At 40.5% G+C, this 27,617-nt stretch overlaps 2 protein-coding genes across 2 annotated transcripts in view; one reads left to right on the top strand and one right to left on the bottom strand.

Moving 5' to 3' along the window:
- Window positions 1-27,617, top strand: part of bop1 (BOP1 ribosomal biogenesis factor) — a 59,417-nt gene that overhangs the window by 21,963 nt on the left and 9,837 nt on the right. Inside the window, exons 4-9 of the mRNA XM_083524422.1 lie at window positions 23,503-23,657; window positions 23,892-24,009; window positions 24,752-24,853; window positions 25,415-25,627; window positions 25,890-26,051; window positions 27,190-27,270. Coding sequence (XP_083380548.1) covers window positions 23,503-23,657; window positions 23,892-24,009; window positions 24,752-24,853; window positions 25,415-25,627; window positions 25,890-26,051; window positions 27,190-27,270 — 831 coding nt within the window. The remainder of the gene's footprint in view (window positions 1-23,502; window positions 23,658-23,891; window positions 24,010-24,751; window positions 24,854-25,414; window positions 25,628-25,889; window positions 26,052-27,189; window positions 27,271-27,617) is intronic.
- On the bottom strand, window positions 5,103-10,004 carry scxa (scleraxis bHLH transcription factor a). The gene is made up of 2 exons (XM_083523250.1): window positions 9,012-10,004; window positions 5,103-6,005 (listed from the first exon to the last, which is right to left on the bottom strand). The coding sequence occupies exons 1-2, from the start codon at window positions 9,570-9,572 to the stop codon at window positions 5,967-5,969; spliced, it is 600 nt and encodes a 199-aa protein (XP_083379376.1). The 5' UTR covers window positions 9,573-10,004; the 3' UTR covers window positions 5,103-5,966.

The following is a 27,617-nucleotide window of genomic DNA, read 5'->3' on the forward strand; positions in this document are numbered from 1 at the left end:
TAACGTTGGAGCATAAGCTTTGGCTTCTCACAGCAGGTTTTATAGACATTTTTGAAGAGGTTTGGATGTACTTATGTGCCCAAAATGCAAATGCGTATGCTTTGCTCCTTGTCGTCGTCTTTTTTTTTTATTTTTTATTTTTTTTTATTAAAATTTTTTTTTTTACTACTTTTCTCCTAAAACTCATTGGAAAACGATATTTGCTAAGAATGCCCAGTGTCCAGAGTGGTATAAATACGCCACAGATCAGGAACCTCAACAGCCCGTTTTTTTAACACCGGAATAAAATAATCATTTCCAGCCCTCAAGCACCACTAAAACTTCCTTTATGGAAGTCAATGTAGCTATTAACGGTGTAAAAAAATGCAGTTGGTGCTGCATAACCCATAGATGACTACATTTTCCACTGTCTGAGAGAGCTCTGAAGTTTTTACCCATAGTCTTTGTACTTTTCGAGGCACGACGATCTAAAGCCTGCAGGATGACGTCAGCCGGAGTCTCCTGCACCGTATATTAATCAGTTTGTCAGTTTAAACCTTATAGGAGTTTTAAATGATGTCTGTAAACAAATAAATTATTAAAATTAGGCACAGTTTCAAATAATGTATTTATTTGTTTATTTAAAAAGTATTTCATAAAATTCATATATACAATGAATAATTTGTGAAGTAATAATGAGTGTCTTATAATAATAAAGTTCATTTAAATAGTTATTATATAGATTTTCATGGCCCCGTTTATCACAGTATGAATGTTAAATTGATCATATCCAGCCTTAGCCTAAAGGGTGCTCAAAAGATCAATTGGAGACCACTCAAAATCTTCCACTCCAAACCATGTGAAGCATATCTTCATGGAGCTGGCTTTGTGCACATGGGTATTGTTATGCTGGAACAGGTTTGGTTCTACTAGATGAAAGAAAAAGTAAGGGGAAAATATAATGCCACCACATCCAATGACATCCTATATACCGTAATTTCCGGACTATAAAGCGCACCCATATATAAGCCGCACCCACTGAATTTTACAAATATTTTTATTTTGAACATAAGCCGCACCTGTCAATAAATTGAAAACTACACTGAAACTAATGTACTTTACACAGGCTTTAACGAAAGACACTTTACACACGGGTGAAATATGTTGCTCTTCCTTGAGGAGCATAGCGGTATTTTGGGAATAGCATGCCACTGCATATTTCCGCTATTACTGCATGTGTGCAAGATGAGGGTTATGTCCTTATTATTTTCTGATGCTCATTTTTTAAGTTTCTTTGACTCACCCGTAACGCTGTTGCCAAGAAAAATAAAAAAGCATGAGTTTTGGAAACCTGTCTGTGCTTATGATTTCTGTTGCAACTGGAGTTAGTGAGCTCTCCCTTCACCCAGACTCAACGCGTTACAACGGCTTGTATCTAAACAGTAGCCGACCAAGTAAGTCATTGTTTACTGTCTTCCTCCTTCCTTTCACAAGTATTTCTTTTGGGAGTTCATCTTTTGGCATTGTCGTGCGTTTAAAAAAAAAAGTTTTTTTTCTCCCGATGCCTTGCAGTTAAGAACACAGGTGAGGTGCGTTTCTTTTAGTTTCCGTTCGGAAATTTTATTGGTCTAATGTTATGGGGTTAAAAATTTTTTTGTTTGAAGTTTGTGAAACCGGGAAAAACCCAGGAAAAATTCATAAGCCGCTTCGTTGTTTAAGCCGCGTGGTTCAAAACGTGGAAAAAAAGTAGCGGCTTATAGCCCGAAAAATACGGTAATCGTTTGCCTTTAACTTTATGGTCACAGTTTGTGGAAAATGGCTGGAAAATGAAGATGTCCCAAAATTTTCTCCATAAAACAAATTATTTGAATATGTCATTCAGAATTGAATAAGCATTGACTTCAACGTTCGAGCTGGACTCTGAATGCATTCCTGTCCATGATGCAGTATGATCAGCTCCAAACCTTCACTCTTCAAATCATTTCAATCTGATTCCACCATTAGATTTTTAACACTGCTTATATAAAAAAATTCTTCTGAACACGCTCTTGAACGAACCAACAAATGTTCAACAAAATCCGCTTGGCGCACTTATCCGTCACAGTGGATCCCGGCAGTGAATTTGCAGATGAGAATTAAGAGGCAACTAGTGTCATGATATAATAACTACAGCTCATGATTACACTACTGAAGAGGATAATCGGGACATGAGACCAGGAGTGATGAAAGGCTCCTCTATAGTGAATGTCTTCCAGCTTTCTTTCTTCAAAACCTAATTCCAACCTAACATGTTAGACTGACCTTCGTAGTTTATCCAATTAAAATGCACACGTACAAGTTCATGCGGTCACATGGGAAACTCCTGCTTCTTCATGGGAATCTCCTACCCTCCTTTATACCAGAGTAACTAGACTCGGCCGTGAACTAAGAAAGTGAGAGATTTAGATTTTTGTGCACACAGTAAATGAACAGTCGAAACACTTTCCTTTCGCGAGGACACAAAGGTCTGCTTTTAGTCTTCTTCAATCTGCTGAAATCAATACAGTGATAAAATTGACAGCTCGCTCGTAAATTATGTGGAATTTTGGCCCGTCACTGCGCTATCAGCAGGAAATCTCTTTTTAATAGTCCATTTAAGGAGAAGCCGGGACGTGTTTTTCTAAGTCGACGGGGGAATGTTGATCTAGAGCACTTGTCTGGGCTTCGGGGTAGCGAGTACGAGGGTGGTCCGGGGGAACGTGACTAGGTGGATTGTGAAACGCATGCCGATCGGACTGAGCAAGCAGCACCCCGCTCTCCAGTTGGGGCAGATTCTTGCAGGTGTGTGGAGGTAGGCGGGGGAAGGAGGGGGGGTAGGTGGGTGGAAAGGATTGGGGAGAGATGAATTTTCAGCCTCTGCCAAACTAGCCACCTGTCGTTCCGTCGTTTTTAGGATTTCCTTTTCATCCGGTCTTCAACACAGCTCCCTGTTGGCCCAACGTGTGTCCGGCCAGAAGGCTTGATTGAAACCAACTGCCAGCGAGCGCTGTCATCGGGGGGTTGGGGGTTGGAGCGAAATCCTGCTGTGGGTCAGAAGGGGTTATACAGAGGCTTTAGAGGAAGGAGCATTCAGCACTTTTTCCCTGAACACATACCTGTGACAAAAAAAATCTATCCTCCATCACAAAGATAAACGACACACAAGTTCACTCAGTCATGACGGATTTTCATCTTTTCATTTTTCCTTATCCAGCATTTTACCGAAATAAAGCCAACCGAGGCGAGTTCTCTCCCTGGCATCGCACGCTGACTTTATCCATGACTTTCTGTGAAAGAAGTGTTTACCTTCCAGTCGTAAATGCCGATATGCATATTTTTTAACCTGGTGTGTAACGAGAAAAAAAAAAAATCTGTATGCAACTAACATCTGGATGTTTTCGGTTAATGGTTAAGGAGAGGAAAGTTGCAATCTCAGGGCAAACTGTTTGCTCGCCTGGCCCCAACTAAATGGCTTTCACTTCTGTCATAATACTGGAGTCTGTAGTGAGGAAAGCTTCAGGGCATCATTAGATATTTAATTTTCAATAAATAACGACTTTCTCTGAGTGATGTACCGGATGCTCAGAGGCCAGGTGGGAAACCCATTTGAAACCCGCTTTGCCAAAATGCAAACTTTCCACATGCATTTTCCAAGGTTGAAGCCCTGTGTACAAGAATCTCCAGGTTATTTATTTATCAGGAGTCCTATGGCAAGTCAATGCTGGAAGCAACAGCAAACATCAGCCTTTTAGGGTTTTTTTTTTTTTTTTTTTTTTTCTATGAGTAATTGGTTGACCTCTAATTGACCTCTATTCCAGGATTGTGGATTTTGGTCTTTTAGAAATAATGATGGAATTTATTTTATGGGGTTTGGGCCATAAAGGATGATGAAAGTAAGGGGGGGGGGTACAGGGATAAAGGTGATAAAGGCTCACAGCTGACTCAGATAAGGGGGTGCTAGAAGGTTCCAGCTCTGAGAAAACGGAGTGTACGATTGTTTTTTTTTCTCCCTCAGTTAAGTGCCACGCTTTTTGGGATGGGATGCCTGGAGCAAAACAAGCTGATGCTAAGCAGAGTAGAATCGGGCCAGACCAGTCTGCTCGTCATCTGCTAACCATCCTCCAGACAGACTCGGGTCTAGAGGAAAGTTGGCCATTGGGACCATTATTACAGTCACTTCCAGTCTCTTGCTGTGAAGTCGGAGCTTGAAAATGGCCTGTGAGCCCTGATGGTATGACCGGTTTGTCTCTGCAGATGGTCACGGTCTGGTTAGAGGGAAAAGCTTAATAAAGGTGGAACGCTTTGGTACATTCATGCACTAATCGCTCATATGTCTATATGAGTATGATGGATTTTGACGTGCACTTCTAATAATATTATTGCACATGATGTTCAACTCCATGGAAATCTATCCTGGCTAAAGGGGGAAAGTGTACTCACATTTGCACTTGAAATTTTATTTTAACTTTTCAATAGTTTATCATTTATTTACATTTATTTGGATTCTAAATGTAAAACATTCAAGGTGATTAATTGAACTGCACTGTGCCTGTCGAATGCAAGGAAACGGATTCGTGCATAAAAAAAAAAAAAAAACGATTTGGTTCAATCGAATTGTAATACTTGTGCTTTATGTCAGCGCCATAACGAGTCTGGAGCAGAGTCTGTGGGGAGGTGGAGAAGGTTACTGGGTTTGTGTGGATGTGGCGCTGTGCTTTTCACGCTGATCAGGGATGAGTGTCTGACAGCACGCCTCTCAGAGGTATATACATGAGAGAAAAAACTCTCAGCAGGATCGTGTGTAGGAGTCAGAGACTAGACTGGTACTTGTAACCTGACCCATGCTGGTGAAAGTCATCCTTTTTTTTTTTTTTTTTTTTTTTCTTCTCGGTCCAAAGTGATCTCGAGAGGGCTGAAAGCTTTGGTGCTTGGAAACTCTGTGGGCAGTGAATCAAGTTATTTCAACCGTCCAGACCTCATCTACCTACAACTCAGGAAACGCCTCCGAGGGCTACTGGTTATTGTGTCTGTTAATGGAGGCTTAATTATGACCACACATGTAAAGCTTATTTCTTGCGATTAAGCCGTTTTTTCATGCTCTTAAAAAAGAAAAAAGAAAAGTCCATTTTGCTGTGAAGGTCATAGATGAAAGATGATGGTATGATGAATTGCTTTTTCTTCCTTCGGGGGTGATTTACAGACCATTTAAGCCTTAAGTGAAGACAGTATATACAGGTAAAAAAATAAAAAATAAAACTCTAAATAACAGTAAAAAGACAAAAAAAAAGTTTCTTTTTTTTTTTTAATTGAATGAACAGTGAGTATATGAATTTTGCCACGTTTAACATACATTTATATTCCGTTCAAATTTCTGAAATAGTTTTTGGCTTTTTATAATTTAACCAAATGCACATTTTAGCAAGACACATTTCAGAGAAGTTTGGTAAAGGACACGCGTCTCGTCATCTGTCCACCCGAACAAATAAATTGAAGGCGCTCACAGTGTCTTCCTTCAACTTTATATCTGTTCTTCATTTCTCCCTTTTCGTCACTATGTCACGATGGTACAGTTCCAGTTTAAACCGCAGCACTGCTCCTCTTTCCGGATGTTCACCAGCTCATCTTCGAATATGTGGTGGGGGGGTTTTGTTGTCCAGATTTCCATTTTGGTGAATACTGTTGCATCCGCTCTGTGCTGAAACTGGAAAATGTGGGGGTCCCTATTAAGTGGTAGTGAGAAATCTGTGCTACCTTTAAGGCCACGGTGCAATTGTTTCACACACACTGCAGTCTGAGAGGTTCGTTCATCAGCGTGATCGCGTTCCAGACCGAGCATAAGGGTCAGAGTGTAGTTTAACATAAAATCATTAAATATGTTTTTTTATTTGCATGTATATATACACAAGTCGAGTCCAAAGTTTGTGATTGTCCTCAAATCTTCGAGTCCAACTGTTCAGTCGTCTCGGGAATTAATTCCTCAGCGCTGTTTTTCTTTCTCTGTCTTTGCTCTGTGAAGGACACGGAGAAGAAATGTTGATTAGATTCGTGAAGCATGAATAAAATGCGCATGAAATTCGGTTGATTCAGTTATTCAGCTGAGAAAATATTCGCTCTTTTTGCTCTGACCCGTTTTTTCGAGAAAATTGTCGGTTATGCTCTTGAACTTCACATTCAATAGGCATCAAGTCGACTGGTGTTTTTATGGGCTCACCTTCCACTCTGTAGTACACACACGCAAACGCACGGACACCTGAGAGAAAGAACAGATGCAATGGCATCGTTCCTGAGGCTCGTTTCTCAATTTCTCTATCTCTCTCTCTCTATATATATCTTTTATGTGTTTCTCTCTCTTTCTCTTGTCTGTCTATCTCTTTCTGTCTGCATTTTTTTTTTTTTCTCTGCATTCATTTTAACGTCTGTTGTAAATGGATAATCAGCGACAGATGAAAGAAAAAGTTAATAAATTTTTTTTTTATATATATATATATACACACACTTTTTTCTGAAGCCTCAGCGGTATTTTTCTTTTGACTTGAGACGTAACACAAATATTTGGGTTCGTAGGTTGACAGGTAATGATGTCATACACGGTATCTGGGGCAGAGTGCAGACGAAGATTAGATCACCAGCTTTTAATAGACTCCGTTAAATAGAGTTTAAAAGGCTGGACTGTTTTTGTTAGCGTGTCTGGCCAGTAGTTTAAAAAAAAAAAAAGTGAGGTAGTTTTTTTTTTTTGTTTTTTTTTTTTGTTTTTTTTTTATTTGTTTTACCACATTTTAGGTATTTCCTTTAAACGTTTCAATCTTCTTCTATAACATAGTTCGCTGTGGAAAGGTGCTAAACAGATGTAACGCCTCGATTGTTTTGAAGGTAAACATGTAATAAACGATGCCATTTGCTAAAGTTCGCACAAATGGAGTTCTCCGTATGCCAGTGATAAAAGGACGCCGTAAAAACTGCACAGCTCTGGACTTTGCTCGTTTTGTTGATTAGTGACCTGCTCAGCTGTCTTTACCTCAGAGAGGAAACCCAAAGACGATTCTGTGCCTCAAAAAGCGTCACCACACGAGTCTCGTTTTTAATCTCGTTTATAACGCCTTTAAAACCCTCCACTCCAGCCTTTTCCTCTCTTTCACTCACGCCACCCTTCTATCCTGTGTGTCCAGTTGAGAGAGCACCTTCTTCAATGTAGAAATATTATACTCTATGGATAAGCACTTACTATGTTTTTGTTGGGTTTTTTTCCAGAAAATTTGTATTATTGCCTTTCTATTACTTTTTTCATGTGACATTCATTGGTCTACATCTTTCCAATGCTTTTGGTTCTGAGTAATTTAATTTATCAGGTATCGATTCTGGAAATATGTTTCAGCAAACAACAATAGAATTTACCTCAGATTTGATCTAACACTGAGCCTGCATCCAGAATACTAAGATGTTATTTTGTCTGCCACAATATTTTGTTTATTTGCTTCACTCGGTGCTTCACACTGACCTGTCTGTGGTTTATCTCAACATTCCGAACTTCTCCAACAATTAAACATTCATATTGCCTTAGTGTCCTCCTTTCAATAAACGTGTTATTTCCCTTTAGAAACAATAAAGTAGTGAGTCTTGGCCGAGCAGCGTGTTGCTGTGTAATAAGCCGGGCTGAGGCATGCGGTTTTGGCGAGATCTCATGGCAGAGCTCGGTCTGGTTTAAATATCCCAGTGGCACAGAAATCCTCAACACAGTTGTCTAATCTTCAGCACAACATATGTACTCGTTTCACTCGCTGAGGTCAGTCAGGGGTGGGTTTGGATGCCTGTGGTCTTGACCTTTTTCGAGTGGTACAATACGTTTGTTTTTTGCTGCTTTGCCTGACAAATTTGGTGCAATGAGAACCTGTGAAGAGGATTTAGATTACTTGGTTTTGTGTGTGCTCGTGTGTGTGTGTGCGTGCGTGTTTGTGTAATATTCTAGAAATTTCCACACACTCCACTTTGTGAAATTTCTCTTTTTTTGGTCTTAAGTGAGTTCCACGGTGTGTTTTGCTTGACAGGGTTATTAATTGAGCAGTTCGGAAGAACTTAAAAACAACAAGAGTGTAAATCGCTCCGGATGGTGCTGAGCTGCTTGACAGATGTTCCCGCAATGCTTTGGGCCTAATATTTAGCTCACGGAACATTTACATTTGCATATTTATATCTCCCTTTGGCCCATTTTTCATACATGCTCATGTTTTTAATTCAGCATAAGTTCTGCATATACACTCGTGATTTCTATTTCAGTCTATTCATTCATTTGTTTTCACTAACCTGGGTTTTTAGAGTGCTTTACATTTCTAAATGGAGAAAAACGCACAGTCTGGTGGTTGTATCGAACCAAAAAAAACCTGTCCAGCTTAATGAACGATACAGGTGACCGGGGTTTATTTCACACCTGCTCCACTTTTCTGTGAGGGTTTAAGTGACCGTTTTCTTCTTTTTTTTGTTTGGTGTTATTGTGTATAAAGCTGATCGCTAGCATGTGATTAACATATTATTATGTAATGCTCTATGATGTCTGCGTTATAGACTTAAGTAAAGGACCGGTGGCAGGACAGACATGTGCATACTGCCTGATATTCTCTTGTTGATCAAATTGAATGATTTAAATAAATGAAGACTTTTCATGAAGTAATGCTAACAGCATTGACTGAGTGTGTACACATTAAGGGTATATCAATGTGGCTCAGTATGTGTGCCGACTAGATTTAATGTCCGAATGCATAGTTCTAGCTTGGTCTTAAACATGAAGTCAGTAGACATCACCCAAAATCTCATTTTCCAATTCATGACAAAATCACGAGCATGTTCGATTTCACATCCTATAATTTGAATGTCCGTTTATTCTTCAAATCACTTAAACATTGGGAGAATTTACTCAACGTACGTATCTGTCATGCAGCTGCGCCTTGAACGCAGTAGATTCGTCCTTCAGCACGTTAAGTTTGCAGGATATTTCAGGGCAGACATCTATGTTTGCCACTCACCATTTTCCTCTGGTTGCTGAGGCAGAAAGTGCAGATCTGTTTGGGCTGCGAATTCTCCGAATCGCGTGTAGGTGATCCGTGATGGTGGTAGTAAGGCGCCGAAGGGCCACCGCTGTGGCACGGCTGACCATCACCACAGGCCTCGCCTACCAACAGGACATTCCCAAGATGCGAGATGTAGCTGGAAGCAAGGCGGAGAGTCTCGATCTTAGACAGCTTCCTGTCTGCCGGCTCGGTGGGGATTAGAGTCCTGAGCGCTGTAAAGGCCGTGTTCACGCTGTTGGTGCGGTCTCGTTCCCTTGCGTTGGCCGCATTACGTTGCGGTTTCTCCCCTGGTGGACCGCTTAAGATGCTCGGGATCATGCCTCCGATCTGCCCTCCTCCACTGCCTGGTTTTCGTTTCCTGCCGGCCACCTTGAGCTCGTAGCCAGAGGCGTCCATTCGGAAGGAGCGGTCATCCGAACCAGAGCTCTCGCTGCCGTTTTCGTCGTCCTCGGACATCATTGAGATGTCAGAATATAGGTAGCGGTTTGGGGCTGGACGCACCATTGCAAATGACATTTTGTACGTGGAAGAAAAACCTCTAGAGCACCTTTTGGCTCAGATTTCAGATGTGGTCCAGAGTCATGCAGTGTTGGTCATGCAATCACTCAGTATATAAAAATCGCAGGATTGTGACTCACTCCTCACTTTTGATTCCTTTCCTTCGTGGATGTCACGTCAGCGTTGAAACCTCATGGAAATTCTGGGCTTTCTTTTTTTTTTTTTTTTTTTTTCTTTTATGAAGCAGCATAAAAATGTCCTCCTTGCTTTTTACCAAAGGCTTCCACTGACTATATTGTCTGCCTTTATGCCTTCTGTACTCACGTCCACTGTGTTTCGTCTGTCTTCGCACAGCTTCTTTGGCTTCCTCGAAACTTTGTCCCGTTCTCTCAGTGCCTCAGCCACTAGCTGTGTGCCTTTCGAGTCGAGCTCCACGTGTGGTTTCTGTCTGAGAAATTCAGTATGGTTTGGATTTATATGCTGTGGGAGTGTCTGGGCCGAATGCACCCCTCCTCTCTTAGTCTTTTTTTCTTCTCTCACTCTATCCATCTCTCTCCTTCACTGTTTATGCAAATATCCCAGCTGGCAGCATGGTGGAGGCAGGCAGCTGAGGTGAGCTATCAGCTCCCTTATTTAACCCTCTGTTTACTGGACATCTTTCAGCATAGACTTCAGGTTTTTCTCGTTTCTATAATTCTTTGGGTTTTAAGAAAGACACTTGACTGCGTGCAGCAGTGTTCAACCGAAAGTTTGTCCTTTTCGGGGACGTATTTGACCCGTTTTGACCTGTGACGCAAGTAAAATTACCCTAAATGCGATAAACCATGCTAAGAAATTTGATAGAAAAATAGTTAAGAACTGAAAATTTTGACACTTTCTGCAGGTGCTACAAATGTTGGTACAGAGGCTGCTGTCAAATTTCCAAAAAGAAAACGTATTTCAGTATTTAGTTCGAGTCAAATCAGAGAAAATGGGGATTTTTGTGAATCTTTTTCTTTCTTTTTTTTTCACCGAATCCATAAAACTGTATGTGCCTTGTCTGTCTGCCAAATCTTTTATGGAACAATGGGACGTTCTTGCCAGTTTCACTTTCAAAACAAATATATTTGGATTATTAAACTGTTTTGTCCTGTTTTAGGCAAAATACAGTAGGATATAGTGAGATTGTAGATTTCTTTTAACTGTATAAATGTGCGATGAAAAAAAAAAGTCAGATAGACGGTTTATACATTTTTAAATCGATCTGTGGTTCCAAAAAAATGCGATCAGGAAAAGTGTAAAGGAAAAGAATAATGTGAAGGAAAAAAGAACAGGATGCTTGAGTTCAATACACATTAGCATTTTAAACACTATCTTTAGTTTTATGGAGATTGCTGGTATAGAAATCATTTGAAGATATTACAAAGTTGTAATATTGGTTTCAGTGCTGTGCAAAGTGCTGACTGATTATACGAGCATATTTAATGAATATTACTATTATATCAAATTTGCAGGTTTCTTAATATCCCAATTTATTTATTTATTTTTTATTTTAATTATCAACCTAAGAATTTGTAGAACGTTGTGAGCTATTGGACATATGGAGTATCTCCACAATTTGTGTATTGTGTTGTAACTTCTGGTGTGCATTCCTTTTTATTTAAATTTTCCAATTGAGACTTTATAATTACCTTTTTCATATTTTTCCGTTAAAGGGGTTTAGTCAGAAGGAAGCAATCCGGCACATTTCACAATCCTCCTCAATGATTTCAGACTCTTAGATTGACCAGAAAATCATATGCATGACTTATGTTTGATTCTTAAAGAAAACTCATCTCGTATCTACTCAAAGTACCTTTTGAAATACTGAATATAATTGCTTTGACCTCCATACCCTGATATGAGAAAGTCTCTAGATGCAGCTTGTGGTGGAAAAAAATGTGTTTAATTGCCGTAATATCACAGACAGCACTGCATCATTTTTTTCTCATTATAGATATACTTAGTTCCAGCCTCTGCTTTGGATCCACTTGAAAAACTGGAAAGAAAAAAAAAACTTCTCATTAAAACAAAGAAGAAAAAAAAACGGTGCCTAATTTAAGCCATGGCTAGACACTATTTGAAAGTGCCTTGATGTTGTATTATGTCGCAGTCCATAGAGTAGTAGTGTCTGTAATGTCCTTGTTTCACACTGAGCCCTGCTGATGTGTCTATCATCAGCCATTTAAACCCATTCAGACTCCTATTTCATGATCTTTTCCCATTTAAACTCTTGAAAATCCTCAAGCAAGCAGTGTAGTCCCTTAGTCCATATCCCAGGTTTAAACTGCAGCTGATGCAGAGCGCTCAACTTCATCTGCAAGCTTGCTTATTCCGTTGATGCGTTCAGGATTTCTGGAAAATATTATAAAAATTATAAATGATAAAATGAGAGAATCCAAATTTTTAAGATACAAGATCAAGTCTGGTCGGACTGCATAACGATGTGGTTTGAACCATGACTTTAAAAATGATTTCTTAAGATTGACTCTGATAGAAATGTTTTATCAGCCTCGGATGTTCTAAGGGCACAGTAAATCCCTATAAATGCAGACTTGTGTGTTTAGTCTGCCTTGAACCATATCCTCATTAATGAGCGATGTGAGCTGAAGTCATTGGGTCAGCCAGACAGGATATCTCATTTCCCAAAGAGCTTAAGATCATCATCAGTATGAGTAGCTATCAATGCTTTCTCTCCCTCTCGCTCTCGCTCTCTCTTTCTATAGCAAATAAGTTTTTAATATATATAATTTTTTTTATTTATGCCTTAAGGTGCTCACTAAACAACTTGTGCTCAAGCAAACCTCAACTTCAAGTCTTTCTTAAAGCTTCATGGCCAGTGGCTGTGTGTATGTGAGACTACAGAATTACAGAAACGACATTGTCGTGTACAGATTTATATTTCATGCAGGGGAGTGAGAGACGACTCATTTGCCTAATCCTAATAAGTAGGAACTCTGACTCTCTTTACTAGCAGCAGTAAATCATTAGTAGGCTTTTTTTTTTTAACACTATTGTACTCAGATAATGGTTTCCTCATGTCCGTACAAAAATCGGATATACTTTTTGACCACGCTGGAATAAAATCTAAAGGTTTTTTTTTTTTTTTCTTTCTCTTGAAACTAGTTTTATATCTGAATTGCTTTACCATTCACTTCCCGGTTTAATTCTCTGAACAGACTAAAGAGTATCAGTTGTCTGAGTCTGTGGGGTTTCACAAGAATAGTGGAGTTCAGCCCTTTTGTTTGTGATACTGTAGAGAGTAGTATAAACAACCTTTAAAAAAAAAAAAACTTTCACGTGTTTGGCAAAACACATTTTGAAAGCGATCGTATTGGTTAATGTTTGAGACGGGATCGGTCGATTCAGGCCAAGCAGGATGTGCTTTCAAATAGTATCGATGGTATTTTTTGTAACAGTCATTTCCACCGTTCAGTTTTGATCTGATTACGTTTTTTTTTTCCGCTCATTCCTGAGGGAGGACAGTATAATGAATATATATATATATATATATATATATATATATATATATATATATATATATATATATATATATATATATATATATATATATATATATATATATATATATATATATGCAGTGGAACCTTGACACACATGACCTTGACACTTTTAATTTGGAACCAGACTAAGAGCAACTCGCGAAAAAGACCTGATGCTTCTGGCTCGAAAGTTTGGAGTAACATTTCAAAAGAGAGTTTGTACTAATAAATTACATAAAAATGTTTGGAAAACGATTTTATTATTGTATTATTCATTCAAAGTAGTAAATAAAAAACAAATTGTGAATTACTTCTCAAATGTTAGAGTTTACAGTATAAGAACCATCAAACGGAGAGGGTCAAAAACTCATGGGTCAAAGAACGTAGCTCTTTCTTTTCTTCAGTCGTTTCTTCAGACTTTCTTCAGTCGGTCCTCCCTCTTTAGGACTTCAGCTTTAACCCAGCGAGCATTAAGGAGCAAACTTCATACAGCAGACGATCCGTTAAAAGTCAAACCTGGCTGTAATATGACGACATTCATTAGGGTTAAGTGAGACCACGGTGGCCCTTTCCTCAGCTGGAATCTTTTGTTACCTCATAAAGCCTTGTGTCTGGAGTAACAAATGACAACGCTTGTTATCATCCTGTCATGTGGGGGTCTGCCCGCTTGTTTTCCTCAAAGCAGAACCAGAGGTTTATTAGCTGACAGCCATTCGAGTTCTCTTACGTCCCCCCCAGCGTGAGGTGACATCCAATCCCATCCGTACCCAAGGACCCCCCCCCGGACACCACCGTCCCTCCACACGTCGAAAGCTCTTTCTCAGTCCCACACCTCTCCCAAGACATGGTTCCAGCTGGGGGATGTGTCTCCAGGCCAGAGGGCCGTCAGTCTCGGGTTATGCTCTCGGCGTGTGCTGTGCGTGACCACATCTGCTGCGTTCCAGCCTTCAGAGCCACGGCTGCTACGAGCGCGTGGGCTTCAGCGGGGGTGTCTCCGTCTGGACAGGCCCTGAGGATATGGGCCTCTGTATCACTTTCAGGCGGGTGCAACATAGTCAGCTTAATTTAAGCCAGACACAGAGCAACCCTAGATCCCATACACACACACACACACACACACACACACACACACACACACTCAATTCACAGGATCTCACTCACACACAACCTGTTAAGGTCACAACAACTTCAAATAAATCTAGCAGTGAGATCTTATGCAGAGAGAGACGTAAGATGAAGGCAGTTGGATCAGCCTTTAGTTCTCGTTTAAAACCGTACTTATTGCGACTTTTCCATTGTTCCACCAGCCCTTTAATGGAGTGTTTTCTCTTGGGTCCATTTGCACCGTGTTGAGCATATAAACAGGCTGGAAATAGGAACGAGCAGAGGAGGACTTCTGCGAATTTAGTTATTCTATTGTAATAAGTAATACGAACATCTCCTGGGTTGATATTAAAAGGGGCAGTGCAGCGTATTCTTCCATGAGGTACGGAGAATGTGGTGTTCAAGTCTTTTGCACATTGGACGTAAAAAGAAAAAGAACAGAATCTGCAAAAATATTGACTTTTCAGTGAATTATTTTCGAATATTCTTTTCTCGGCCTGAATGGGTTTTTGGATATTATTCCACGGTCATTTTCCAATTTCTGATTTTTTCCAGCGGGCTGTTAGTGGTAGCCGTTAGCGGCGTTCCTAATGGCTCGCGTGCTGCCAGTCGCGAAACCCACACAGACACGAGTATGACTGAACGCACCTCGTGAAACGTCAACACGCATTCTCTCAGCAGACACATCACTCTGTTTGGACGGGGCGAGTGGAAAGTGGAGCGGCGGACGAATTCCACGTTGGGGTGAAGATTACTTGTGTTATAAATGATCCCATTAGAGGGAAAGGCGAACCTACACTTGTGGAAAAGAGGCACAGTCTGCTGAATTTGCTCCATGAGAGTATGCTATGGAACCACTTCCATAAATCCCCTTGCTAAAGCAGTTCTGCCGTCTCGGTTTGTGCCCCAACGCTCTCTCAGCCCCCTTTAAAAAAAAAAATTTATTTGGAAAAAATTAAATAAAAAAACGCTCCGTTCTGAACTAGATGCACTCGGCAGTGTCCAGCCCGTGCCGCCACAAATGACCCTGTTGCTGGAAAAAATTGCAGGGCCAACTTAAGTTCATACATCAGCTCAGCTTTAAACGTCTGATTCTTTATATCTGGAATTGAGGAATTTTTCAGCAAATGTTATACACTCCTTGTAAATGACTGAACTTCCATGAAGATCCATCTTAACGGTTGCCGTTTTGACACTGTTGCAGAGATCCAGCACATATCACAGAAGGTGCTTGACAGAACACTTCCAGGACACATTACAGAGGTGGCAGGAACGCTGGGAACGCTGTATTGCTGTACAAGGGGACTATTTTAAAGGTCATAGTGTGTATATAAAGTACTTTCTTGTAAACAGAGCTGGTCTCGAAACCTTTTGATACCACCTCGTATAACACACATACAGTTCCGTGTGTCTGGACACGCCCCCTTTCTCCCCAATACCCCCTCACCCCAGACCCCTCATTGCTACTTGCTGACAATTTTATTGGGTGCAACTGCATGATGTAAGTATACAATTACTGACTTTAACCCCTCTGTTACTATGCAACTTCCCTCAAGTTGTGAACTTCCCTCATTGTTCAACAATGGAAAGAGACCACCATAGGACTATGAAGATCAGAAATGACATCTACACTTGTCCTAGCATGTCTCAGGAAAAGGAGAGCATACACCGTAGCATATTTGTGGGTATGGCTTCTTTTCCCATGTTTTTTTTTTTTCTTTAGTGCTTGCTTCCTCCATCATGCCTTTGTATTAGACCGCATTGGTGATGAAACTGCCCTGTCTTCATACACCCTCCTACACTGCCACCTATCCCCATCTCCATTCCTCCTGTCCCAAGATCTTCCCGAGAACGCAGACACGTCCATAAATGTCTAAAATATCACACACACTCTACTAATAGACCGCTGCGCTCACACAGGGACCAGAGGCCCGGACCGCAGAACTCGCAGTGGATACGCCACATCCGTAACGACACCCTGTCAGCTGTTTAAGGCATTATCAGAGTCTGGTTCTGATTTTTCTGTTTCTCCTAATACCCTCACTGTGCTTCCTTTTTCGACGCCTTTCATTTTCCATGCCGCTTTACTTTGATAAGACGTCCCGAGTTATCAGCGGACTACGGTTTCAATCCAGAACCAGGTCAGTATGGAGAAATATATCACATTAGCACCAAATGACCCATCAGATTAGAGTAAGATTAATGGACGATTAGAGTGTGGACCGAACCTTCCGTTTTTTTTTTATGAATCCTAATGTACGGAACCACATTTCAAGACCCCAAACCGGTCAAGAAATGATGGCGATAGATGGAGAGGTATTTGGCAGAGAGGAAAAAACCAGGGACCTCTCTACATCTTCCCTCTCTCGGTCTAGGTCATTGAAGTACACTGAGCTCATTGTTCCTGAATCCAGTTTGAGATGCTCTGTGACATGGCACAACATCATATCCTGAAGCACTTGATTAGGTTTTTAACCATCATATGAAGGTACATTGTGGCTATAAAGGAATATTCTCAGTCAGCAACAATACCCTGATAAGCTTTGAAATTCGATTGATTGATTGTGATGAAGGGCATTATTGTGTGCGCACCAAGAAAACCTTTCCTACATGGTCACCACAAGCCTCAGTAGGTGGTACAGTGCCTTGCGAAAGTATTCGGCCCCCTTGAATTTTGCGAACTTTTGCCACATTTCAGGCTTCAAACATGAAGATATAAAACTGTAATTTTTTGTAAAGAATCAACAACAAGTGGGACACAATCATGAAGTGGAACGAAATTTATTGGATATTTTTAAAAATATTTATTATTTGAAAAATTGGTGCAAAATTATTCAGCCCCCTTAAGTTAATACTTTGTAGCGCCACCTTTTGCTGCGATTACAGCTGTAAGTCGCTTGGGGTATGTCTCTATCAGTTTTGCACATCGAGAGACTGAAATTTTTGCCCATTTCTCCTTGCAAAACAGCTCGAGCTCAGTAAGGTTGGATGGAGAGCATTTGTAAACAGCAGTTTTCAGTTCTTTCCACAGATTCTCGATTGGATTCAGGTCTGGACTTTGACTTGGCCATTCTAACACCTGGATATGTTTATTTGTGAACCATTCCATTGTAGATTTTGCTTTATGTTTTGGATCATTGTCTTGTTGGAAGACAAATCTCCGTCCCAGTCTCAGGTCTTTTGCAGACTCCATCAGGTTTTCTTACAGAATGGTCCTGTATTTGGCTCCATCCATCTTCCCATCAATTTTAACCCTTCCCTGTCCCTGCTGAAGAAAAGCAGGCCCAAACCATGATGCTGCCACTACCATGTTTGACAGTGGGGATGGTGTGTTCAGGGTGATGAGCTCTGTTGCTTTTACACCAAACATAACGTTTTGCATTGTTGCCAAAAAGTTTGATTTTGGTTTCATCTGACCAGAGCACCTTCTTCCACATGTTTGGTGTGTCTCCCAGGTGGCTTGTGGCAAACTTCAAACGACACTTTTTATGGATATCTTTAAGAAATGGCTTTCTTCTTGCCACTCTTCCATAAAGGCCAGATTTGTGCAGTATATGACTGATTGTTGTCCTATGGACAGAGTCTCCCACCTCAGCTGTAGATCTCTGCAGTTCATCCAGAGTGATCATGGGCCTCTTGGCTGCATCTCTGATCAGTCTTCTCCTTGTATGAGCTGAAAGTTTAGAGGGACGGCCAGGTCTTGGTAGATTTGCAGTGGTCTGATACTCCTTCCATTTCAATATTATCGCTTGCACAGTGCTCCTTGGGATGTTTAAAGCTTGGGAAATCTTTTTGTATCCAAATCCGGCTTTAAACTTCTCCCCAACAGTATGTCGGACCTGCCTGGTGTGTTCCTTGTTCTTCATGATGCTCTCTGCGCTTTAAACGGACCTCTGAGACTATCACAGTGCAGGTGCATTTATACAGAGACATGATTACACACAGGTGGATTCTATTTATCATCATTAGTCATTTAGGTCAACATTGGATCATTCAGAGATCCTCACTGAACTTCTGCACGCCCAATTTTTCAGTTTTTCATTTGTTAAAAAAGTTTGAAATATCCAATAAATTTCGTTCCACTTTATGATTGTGTCCCACTTGTTGTTGATTCTTCACGAAAAATTACAGTTTCATATCTTTGTTTGAAGCCTGAAATGTGGCAAAAGGTCGCAAAGTTCAAGGGGGCCGAATACTTTCGCAAGGCACTGTATCCATGGATTCATGCTGTTGATGCAAATGGTTTTCCTTAACCATCCAGTTTCTGTAGTAACCTGATAACATCAAAGTCTTGTACTTGTTTAACAGGAGTTGAACCTGATGTGGTCATTCGCTATTGTAGCTCATCTGTATCATGGTTCTGAGTTCCGAGATGGTACAACCATTAAGGCAAACTTGTCTGGCCATTCTTCTCCTGTGTGAACTCTAGAGCCTCTTGTGTGCGTATAATTCAGACCAAGCAGATAAGGAACATTACACACTCTACAAGCTCCACAGCTCTACAAGTTCTGTTATAAGTATGGGGTCATCCAATGATAGGTGTTTGTTACCAAATTCTAATGAACGATTCAGAGGCAAAGACTTGAAAAGAAGTGTGTTAAAATGGTAAAAACGGCTCGCAAGTAGTTAATTATTCGTTTTAGATCATGGTTTCTTAATAGCGCGAACAAGTCAAAGCAGTCACTGAAGTTTGCATTGCTGAACTGACTGAATGGATAAAAATGTCAATTTTTGTTAGTTATTTAATTTACAGATCAATAGGTCTTGAATTCTGCCCACTTTAAATCATACATAGTGCCATAAGCTTGCATTTGATTTAAATAACTATTTCACATCTCTGGTTTCTTCTCCATTTCCTCAAATGAATCGATTGGCTGGGGAATTCACACCTTGCAGCCAATCAGAATCAAGTATTCAGATGGACTTTCTGACCTCTCGTGCATATTAACCTGCACTTCAATACAAGATCTTAATCCATCATTTCTTGCGATGTTTTTTTTCCAAATAACCTGCCAGCTCGATGACTTTCAGATCGATGTTCTGGCGTTTATACAGATATATAGATATGCCAGGGAGGTCTTTTTTTATAATTCGCAGTAATTTACTTGGTTTTAGTGTATTTGAAGCATCTTTCCATCTGTTGCGTGCCGTTTGCGTTGTCCCGGTTGATCCTTTAAGATCTGCCAGACTGTGATTTTGGATCTATTTTCTGGAACAAATTTGTATTTGATCACATTGTTGCATTTATTTGTATTGAGACAGTCAGGGTTTTTTTTCTCTCCTGTCTAGACAGTCTCAGGTTATAAAAACACATTTAAAAAATAAAAATAAAAAACTGTCAAGTGATTTTTCTCCCACAAAAAGGAATAATGGACAAGATTAGTGACGGTCCTGAGGAAAACCAAAGTTTCGTGACATTCATCAGTAATCTACGATTGTTTTCCACTGCCATAAAGTAAACTGTGTAGTGAACAGTTTGGAGAGAGAGAAAAAAAAAGATCGTACATGCGGTTATTGTCTAGACTGTAAATGCGGATTTGTTCTTAAATCAGATGCCTTAACCCATGTCCTTTAGCCCTTTCCACATATGGAATAATTCATTTCTTCAAAGGTAATATATCCTTCTAGGTATACACTACACCAGATTCTTACCTCACCTCGCAACCCATTATTCTGCCTTGCGTCTTGAAGCGTTGGAGGAATTTTCTCCTTCTGCAGTGGTTTTATTTCATAGATTTGCCAATACTTTAAATATAGCTGAAAGGACACTTCCAAACATAGTCCTTTTTTTTTTTTTAAAGAGAGAGAGAGAGACGAAGAACATTCTGTTTGAAATTTTGGATTCTTGTTCTAAAACGTGCGTCACCGCTAAATTTTGCTTTATAATTCTTTTAATATTGAAATGGGCAAGGAATTCCGAGAGGTCAGCGGTACGACCGGGTGGAAAATGTGAGCCATTCTCCTGTCAGCGTGCGGCAAAGACGACGCGATTTTCCTTTCCTAAAACTGGTAGCTATCCTGTCAGTGGCACCGACTTATTTTTACCCCCTTTTTTTTTTTCTTTTCTTTTTTTTTTTTACCAAAGCCACAGGGCAGCTTAGTGATCCACAAAAAGCAAACCAGAGGGGAAGTCTCAGTTCGGCACTTCTGCTCCGTTTGTTGTGATTGGGGGAAGTTTTGTGGGCTCCCCGACCTGTTTTGATGGATGAGCCTGTCATTTGCTTGCCACTGCGTGTCTTGATGTGCCAGTGCTACATCACGCTAACCACTAGTGCACAGAGGTTCTAGCATCTGTAAGCTGAAGATCATCCAGCATTCATCTCTGTCATTGTCTTCTACTAGGTTATCAGGCAACTTTCCTGAGGAATTGAGTTCTTACACTTACATCTTCTGTTTATAAGAACTGTTCTGGAAATCAAATTTGGTAATCAAAAATGATAAAAAAAAATTCATAATTGGCATCAAGCATTGGTTAATGAACAGAATGAGGTGTTCAGGGTACAAAAAAAAAAACAGCGGTCCTCCGGAGGTCATTCCCTAAACTCTGTGGAGTTCCTCAGACCCCATGACGCATAAACCTCATGAAAATATGAGGAGTCATGTTCACCATTACAGCCTCATGAACGATGAGGCATCTTCTTAAATCTGGGCTCTCTGTGTTTGATCTACTCTCATAAAGATAGTATTTCATGGGTGTGGTATCCTGGCTCACAGTTTATAAAAGCTTTAGCGTGGCATTACCTCAACCAAGTTGGGAAAATGTGTTACCTCAAAAGTGGGAAAATAACCTCAGGTTGGTGATAGGGAGCCTCTGTTGTCTTTTGTTAGTAATTTGGAGGAGTGGTGTAGATTTTGTGTTTTCTATGGAGACAGTTTTACAGATTAGGTAAGGTAATATACCTATATGTTGAAAGATCAAAAGGGAATACTTGTATATACAATACATTTAAAGGTAAGAGGTGTTACAGGGTTTAGTGTTGTGACCAGACATTGAACTTTTACCAGAGATTTTTTTTTCTTTTTCTTTTAGTTGTTTGCCTTTGTTCATGGTTGTATGTCTGTTTGTAACTTTGGTCCAGAACTGTCCAAGTGTCAGCATCCTCTCTGTGATTTTCTCTGTGAAAACCTCCTCCACCGAACCTCCCCCCTCCCCCCCTCCCACAATAGCAGCTTTACTCATACCAGACACTTCATAATGGCTGTGTTTGCCTGCTGAATTGAAAGCAGGTGAGCTGTAGAGCTTTCAGGGTCGAGGTGGACCTTTGTGTCCCTCTGCTTTGTGTTGTGTCGTTCCAGACTGTCGCCGAAGTCTGAAAGCTCCTGTCGGTTCACAAGGAGATATTTTTAAAGGGCTTTTTCTTTTTTTTTTAAAGCTGATAATGCGATTAGGAGTTGGATGAAGTTTTAGACAGGATTACCATAGTTTTACTGATTTACTTTCTAGAATTTTGTGAAATGAGATATCTTCATCTTTATTTCTTTTTAAGAAATGGGCAAATCCGGTATTCTGGATTTAATATCTGCACTGGCTAACACGATGTCCCTGAAACAAGCTTGGGATCAATTAATCAGTTGTCGTTTCAACTAAACCTTTTTGTAAAAAATATTATCTCGTCACATTTTTTTTGTCAGGAAATATACTTGTGTAACATGCGTCTCCTTAACATTAAGACTTTGGGATTCTAATACATGTTTGAATACATAGTTAAGAATCGGGCCAGTTTGAAAAACATAGTGTGGAAATTCAATGTGTTTTTATTTGTGTAGCGCTTTTAACAACTTTTATTGCGTCACTGCACAATTATCCCTGCACAACTTTTTTGCACTATTATAGGACACCTTAACTCTGGACTGTCACTTTATAATTGTAAATTAATCCGTAATGAGTGGTAACATTTGAAATTGAGAGAACCCAGACTCAATAGAGAACCCATCCTTAGCTGGGTGGCACTGAATATCCAGAATTAAACTGTTGAATGTTTCCACACTAAATCTGTAATACTATTTCATATTTATTTGGGCAAGAATAGGAATATCCACAGAGATACTTGAGTATATACTGTACTTCAGATGTAGTGGACAAAAACCTACAGGAAGTGACCACTTGTGTTTGATCACCAAGAAACAAAGTGTAGAACTTTGATTGAGGTTTATATCCCAGCACATTCACATTGCCACTGCTGAACCCCTTGAGCAAGGTCCTTAACCCTCAACTGCTCAAATGTATAAATGAGATAACTGTTAGTTGCTCTGAATAACGGCATCTGCTAAATGGTTTCGTGTGGCAGAAAATAGCATATTATCTGGTAAAAGTGGGTGCGCTGGCATTCGGTGTTCAGTCTTAGTTCCATTTATTAATAGGACACTTATGTACACCAGTCACCAGTCAGCTGCTCAGGCCAACGGAAACCCACTGGAGTAACATTTTATTCTGAAGCAAGACATGAAGACTAAATAAATAATGAAATCAATACATTTAAAAAAAAAAAAAAAAAAAAAAAGAATTAGAACCTGGCTTCAATAAAAGCATCATCAGCAAGCATTTGGTATCACATTCTCTTTACTTTTCACCAATAGATGCCTTACAGTCCTCAATCAGTGCACACATTTCACTATTCAGTCGTGGTTGTGCAACCAGGCCAGAGGTTAATGCCCCAATTTGAAAGAATTAGGGGTTCCACAGCTGCTTGAAGCTGTGAGAGAGAAAGCATGGCATGCCTGCCTGCTTATTTCTAATTGGATATGGTGGGGGGGGTGTATTTTTATTGAAATCACTCACAGGTGCAGGCCTTACATTCAAAACCTATGAAAAAGATTAGCTGTATGGTAGAAAGTATGTCTGTGCTGTGTGATAGTGTGTGCATATACTCACTTTTTTATACTGTTTGCTTTATTTGTTTAATATTGGCTGGATTACAGTAGTTTGCTGTAAATGACTGAGTGGAATAAGGAGCTTTTACAGGGTATATGTTTGATGTCATTGAAGTAGTTTTTACCACCTGTTGCCCTAAGAACGGGGTTCTGACCCAGGGTTTTATCCAGGCGTGGGTATTAATGAGGAAAGGGGAAGGGCCTAAACAGTTTCAGAACAGGGACAATAGCCAGGGCTTTGCTGGCAACTTTTTGAATATGAGGGAAAGGAAGAGGACCGAGTGTATTAACCTTGTATTTGTACTAGATTGGAATAATGGACTTCTCTCTCTCTCTCTCTCTCTCTCTCTCTCTCTCTCTCTCTCTCTCTCTCTCTCTCTCTCTCTCTCTCTCTCTCTCTCTCTCTCTCTGTCTTCCCCTCCTCCACTCTTGTCTGTTCTTTCTGTTTTCAGGACATCCGCAACACAGTGGGCAACATTCCAATGGAATGGTACAAAGATTATCCCCACATCGGCTATGACCTGGATGGCAAAAAGATCTTCAAGCCAATCAGGAACAAGGATGAGCTAGACGAGTTTTTAGACAAGATGGAGAATCCTGATTACTGGTGAGTGCAGTGAGCGATACGATACTGCTGTTGTGATGAGCCAAAATCACGATACACTGCATTGTCAGGTTTCATGGTGTTTAGAACTCGCTGTAAAAAACGAACCGGTTCGTTCCAGTGGTTTCATTGAACGAAGTTTTCTTAAGTATGAAGTGATGCAATGTGATTTCTGTCAGTTTACAAACCTCTCCTGATGGGATGAGAAGGAGACTGATATTACTATTTCTACACCAGGCGCACTGTACAAGACAAGATGACTGGCACCGATGTCCGTCTGTCCGACGAGCAGGTGGATCTCGTGCATCGTCTGAAGCAAGGCAAATTTGGTGACGTTAACTTCAATGAGTATGAGGTACAAACATGAACACACATTTTATAGTCTCGAACACTCTCAGCATCTGTAGTCTGGTCTTTTTTATTGTGCTTTTATTTTTGGATTATTCCTGTATGCAGCATCAAGAGGAGAAACGCAAACCAGCTTCACTTGAACAGCCTCGTACCACAAAAAGTGCCATTCTGTGCTCACCGCTAGCTAATAGCTCCCATCACGGCATGTAAACACGCCAAACATTGGGGTTATTTAGGAGGGAAAGTCTGTCCCAGTGGGCGGAGTCCACATGTTACAACGTCTAAACATGTCTAAATGCCATCAGTGAGATCTTTTATTAGCGTTACTGCTAATTGTCCATTAACTTGTCCTGTAAAATAAACAGGCAATGAGTCACCCCAGGCTGTGATCAGTTTGTTTTAAAAAAATAAATAAAAAAAGGAGAAGAAAAGAAAAATAACCTCAGACACTGTGTAATGACAAGTGTCTGAAAAAGCCACCTGTCATCTGGGACATGGTCATGGTGTGACAAGTTAAATCTATGTGTTGTCTGCAGACGTTGATCGGCCAGCTGTTCTCTGTTATGTCCTGTCCTTTACTCATGTCTGTTCCTAATTCTAAAAGCGTGTTTAGCAGCGAACATAACAAAAACAGTTTGTACTCTGGCTGTCGATCCTACTATCCCCCACCCACCAACACAACCCCTCCACGTCAGTTATATTTCACTCAGGTCTGATCCGCCATCTTGTTTTTTATTCCTTTACAGCCCGCGATTGATTTTTTCTCCAACGAAGTGATGATCCATCCAGTAACCAACAGGCCTGAGGACAAACGCAGCTTCATTCCGTCTCTCATTGAAAAAGAGAAGGCAAGTGCCCCCCCCCCCCCCTTTTTTTTTTTTTTCTTTCCTTTCTTCTTACAAGTCTCTCGATCTCATCTCCCAGCTTATGATGTAAATCATTATTTGTATATGCTGCATGTTGTGCAGCTGGGGTTAGACCTGAAGACTCATGTTTCGACCAGTTGGACTTGTAACTGTTTGCATCTGTAGAGCATTATAGGTAATGATTCCCACATAGTGTTTTTTTTATTTATTTTTTATTTTTTTGTGGAGAAAAGGAGGAGGGAGACTGAGGCCTAAAACTGCAGTAATTGGAAGCTGAAAGAAATTAGACTCACAACCTTTTTAGTCACAGTATTAGGAGGGGAATAAAAGGCATTCACAGTCTCTTTTAATGCGGTGGTTTTAGACAGTCAAGCTGAAATTTCTGCAGTAATTTATATCAGTTTGGTTTCCTGCTGTAAATTGGTCATGGGTGATTTGTCACTCCATAGACCCTAATCTCCAAATAGCCTGCACTGTTACTGTAGTAATATTAGAGTTTTCAGGGCAGGACCATCAGACTGCACTTTATTTCCTTCTGATTAGGTAAGCAAGCTGGTTCATGCCATAAAAATGGGCTGGATTAAACCACGCAGGCCCAAAGACACCACACCTAAATACTACGACCTGTGGGCACAAGAGGACCCAAACGCCATCCTGGGGCGTCACAAAATGCACGTTCCTGCTCCAAAGATGAGGCTGCCTGGTCACGAGGAGTCCTACAACCCCCCTCCAGAATATCTGCTCACAGAGGAAGAGGTCTGTCTGATTAGTTTGTTTCCATTTTCTTTAGACATTTCCACAAGGGCATTTCCACATAGTCCAATACAATGCGGTGTGTAAAATTTGCCTGTAAGGGATTTGCTTGTGGTTTGCATACAAAGTGTGAGTGTTAAATACAGGTGCATCCTCACTGCAAGCTGCACTAAAACCAGTCTTTCTCCTGCTGTGTCACACAAAATCAAGCACTTAAACCAGTAATAAATGTTACTCCGATGTTTTTCTATGTCATTTTAAACAGAAACTGGCATGGGAACAGCAGGACCCAGAGGATCGTAAGCTGAACTTCTTGCCGCAGAAGTTCTCCTGTCTTCGCGCTGTGCCTGCGTTCTCACGCTTCATCCACGAGCGCTTTGAGCGCTGCCTCGACCTCTACCTGTGTCCCCGTCAGCGCAAGATGAGAGTGGGTTTTCTCACCGATATTATAATATCACAATAAGTGACATGTCACAGTGTGTAGATGGATAGATAGATGGATGGAGGGATTTGATAGATGGATGGAGGGATTTGATAGATGGATGGAGGGATTTGATAGATGGATGGAGGGATTTGATAGATTGATGGAGGGATTTGATAGATGGATGGATGGATGGAGGGATTTGATAGATAGAGTGGATGGATGGATGGATGGATGGATGGATGGATGGATGGATGGATGGATTAGAAAAATGGGTGGATGGATGAATGGATTAGAGAGATGGATAGATACATACATAAATAAGCTATGGGCAGTGAGGTAACGTTTGCACTAATAACAGTATGACAGTAGTAGTAACAGAATGGTTACTTACACTGTTGTATCTAAAAAAAAAAAAAAAAGACTAATATTTATGAAAGAATATCCAACTTTATCTTTACATATAAAAAAATACATGTAAGATAGACTACATGTACAAATGTATTTGGACATTAGACTTTTCCAACCATTTGTTGTTTTCCAAAATATTAACACAAAGTTGGAGGCACACAATTGTATAGAATTTAATTGGATGTGGCAGCATTACATTTTTCCACCAATCTACCTAGAAGATTCAAACCTGTTCCAGCATGACAATGCCCCTGTATACTTAATGAAGACATGCTTTACATGGGTTATAGTGGAAAGTCTTGAGTGGCCTGCTGTATAGCTCTGACCTGAACACCTTTGGGAGAAATGTCTCAAAGCAGCTTTACACAGATAATGTGGTGATAAAAATGAATATGTTGTTCTTTATAAGTGTAAGTTTGTTTCTGATGAGCGAGCCGATGGAGACTAAATCTCCACAAGCACACTCCAACATCTAGTGGAACATCTTCCAAGAAATGTGGAAGATATTTTAACAGCAAATGGGGGCTTAAGTGTGGAATGGGATGTGCAAAAAGCTTATGGACACTTGTCCATATAGTGTATATGGATGTACTCTCACTCACTCTCACTCTCACTCTCACTCTCTCTCTCTCTCTCTCTCTCTCTCTCTCTCTCTCTCTCTCTCTCTCTCTCTCTCTCTCTCTCTCATACATATATGCTCCCATGTATCTCTTCTCTTGCCTCCCTCTCACAGGTGAATGTGAACCCAGAGGATTTGATTCCCAAGCTGCCCAAACCTAAAGACCTGCAGCCCTTCCCCACCACCCAGTCCCTCGTAAGTGAACATCCATCAAGGATCTGCAATCACAATGCTGACTCACCTGAACACCTTCCCCTGAAGACTGGATTCACCGCTTTATCCTCACATCAGATTAAGCGACAACATGAAATTATCTTCGGGTGTCGGATTTTATAGATGCTTTATAGTGGAAGAGAAAAACACAGTCTGTTTGGGTGGCATTTTTCCTGGAGTAGGAAAGATCAGAGGAGTGCTGTTTTTTTGGGGGGGATAAAAAACAGACAGTCGTTCTTGTAAAACTCTCAGTGAAGAAAAGTTTAGTCTGCCATTTTTCATGACTGTAAATAGAGGAGTTCTAAACATCTGGGCAACGGCAAGTAATT

This window comes from Silurus aristotelis, assembly GCF_946808225.1.
Source record: "Silurus aristotelis genome assembly, chromosome: 21".
NCBI lineage: Eukaryota > Metazoa > Chordata > Actinopteri > Siluriformes > Siluridae > Silurus > Silurus aristotelis.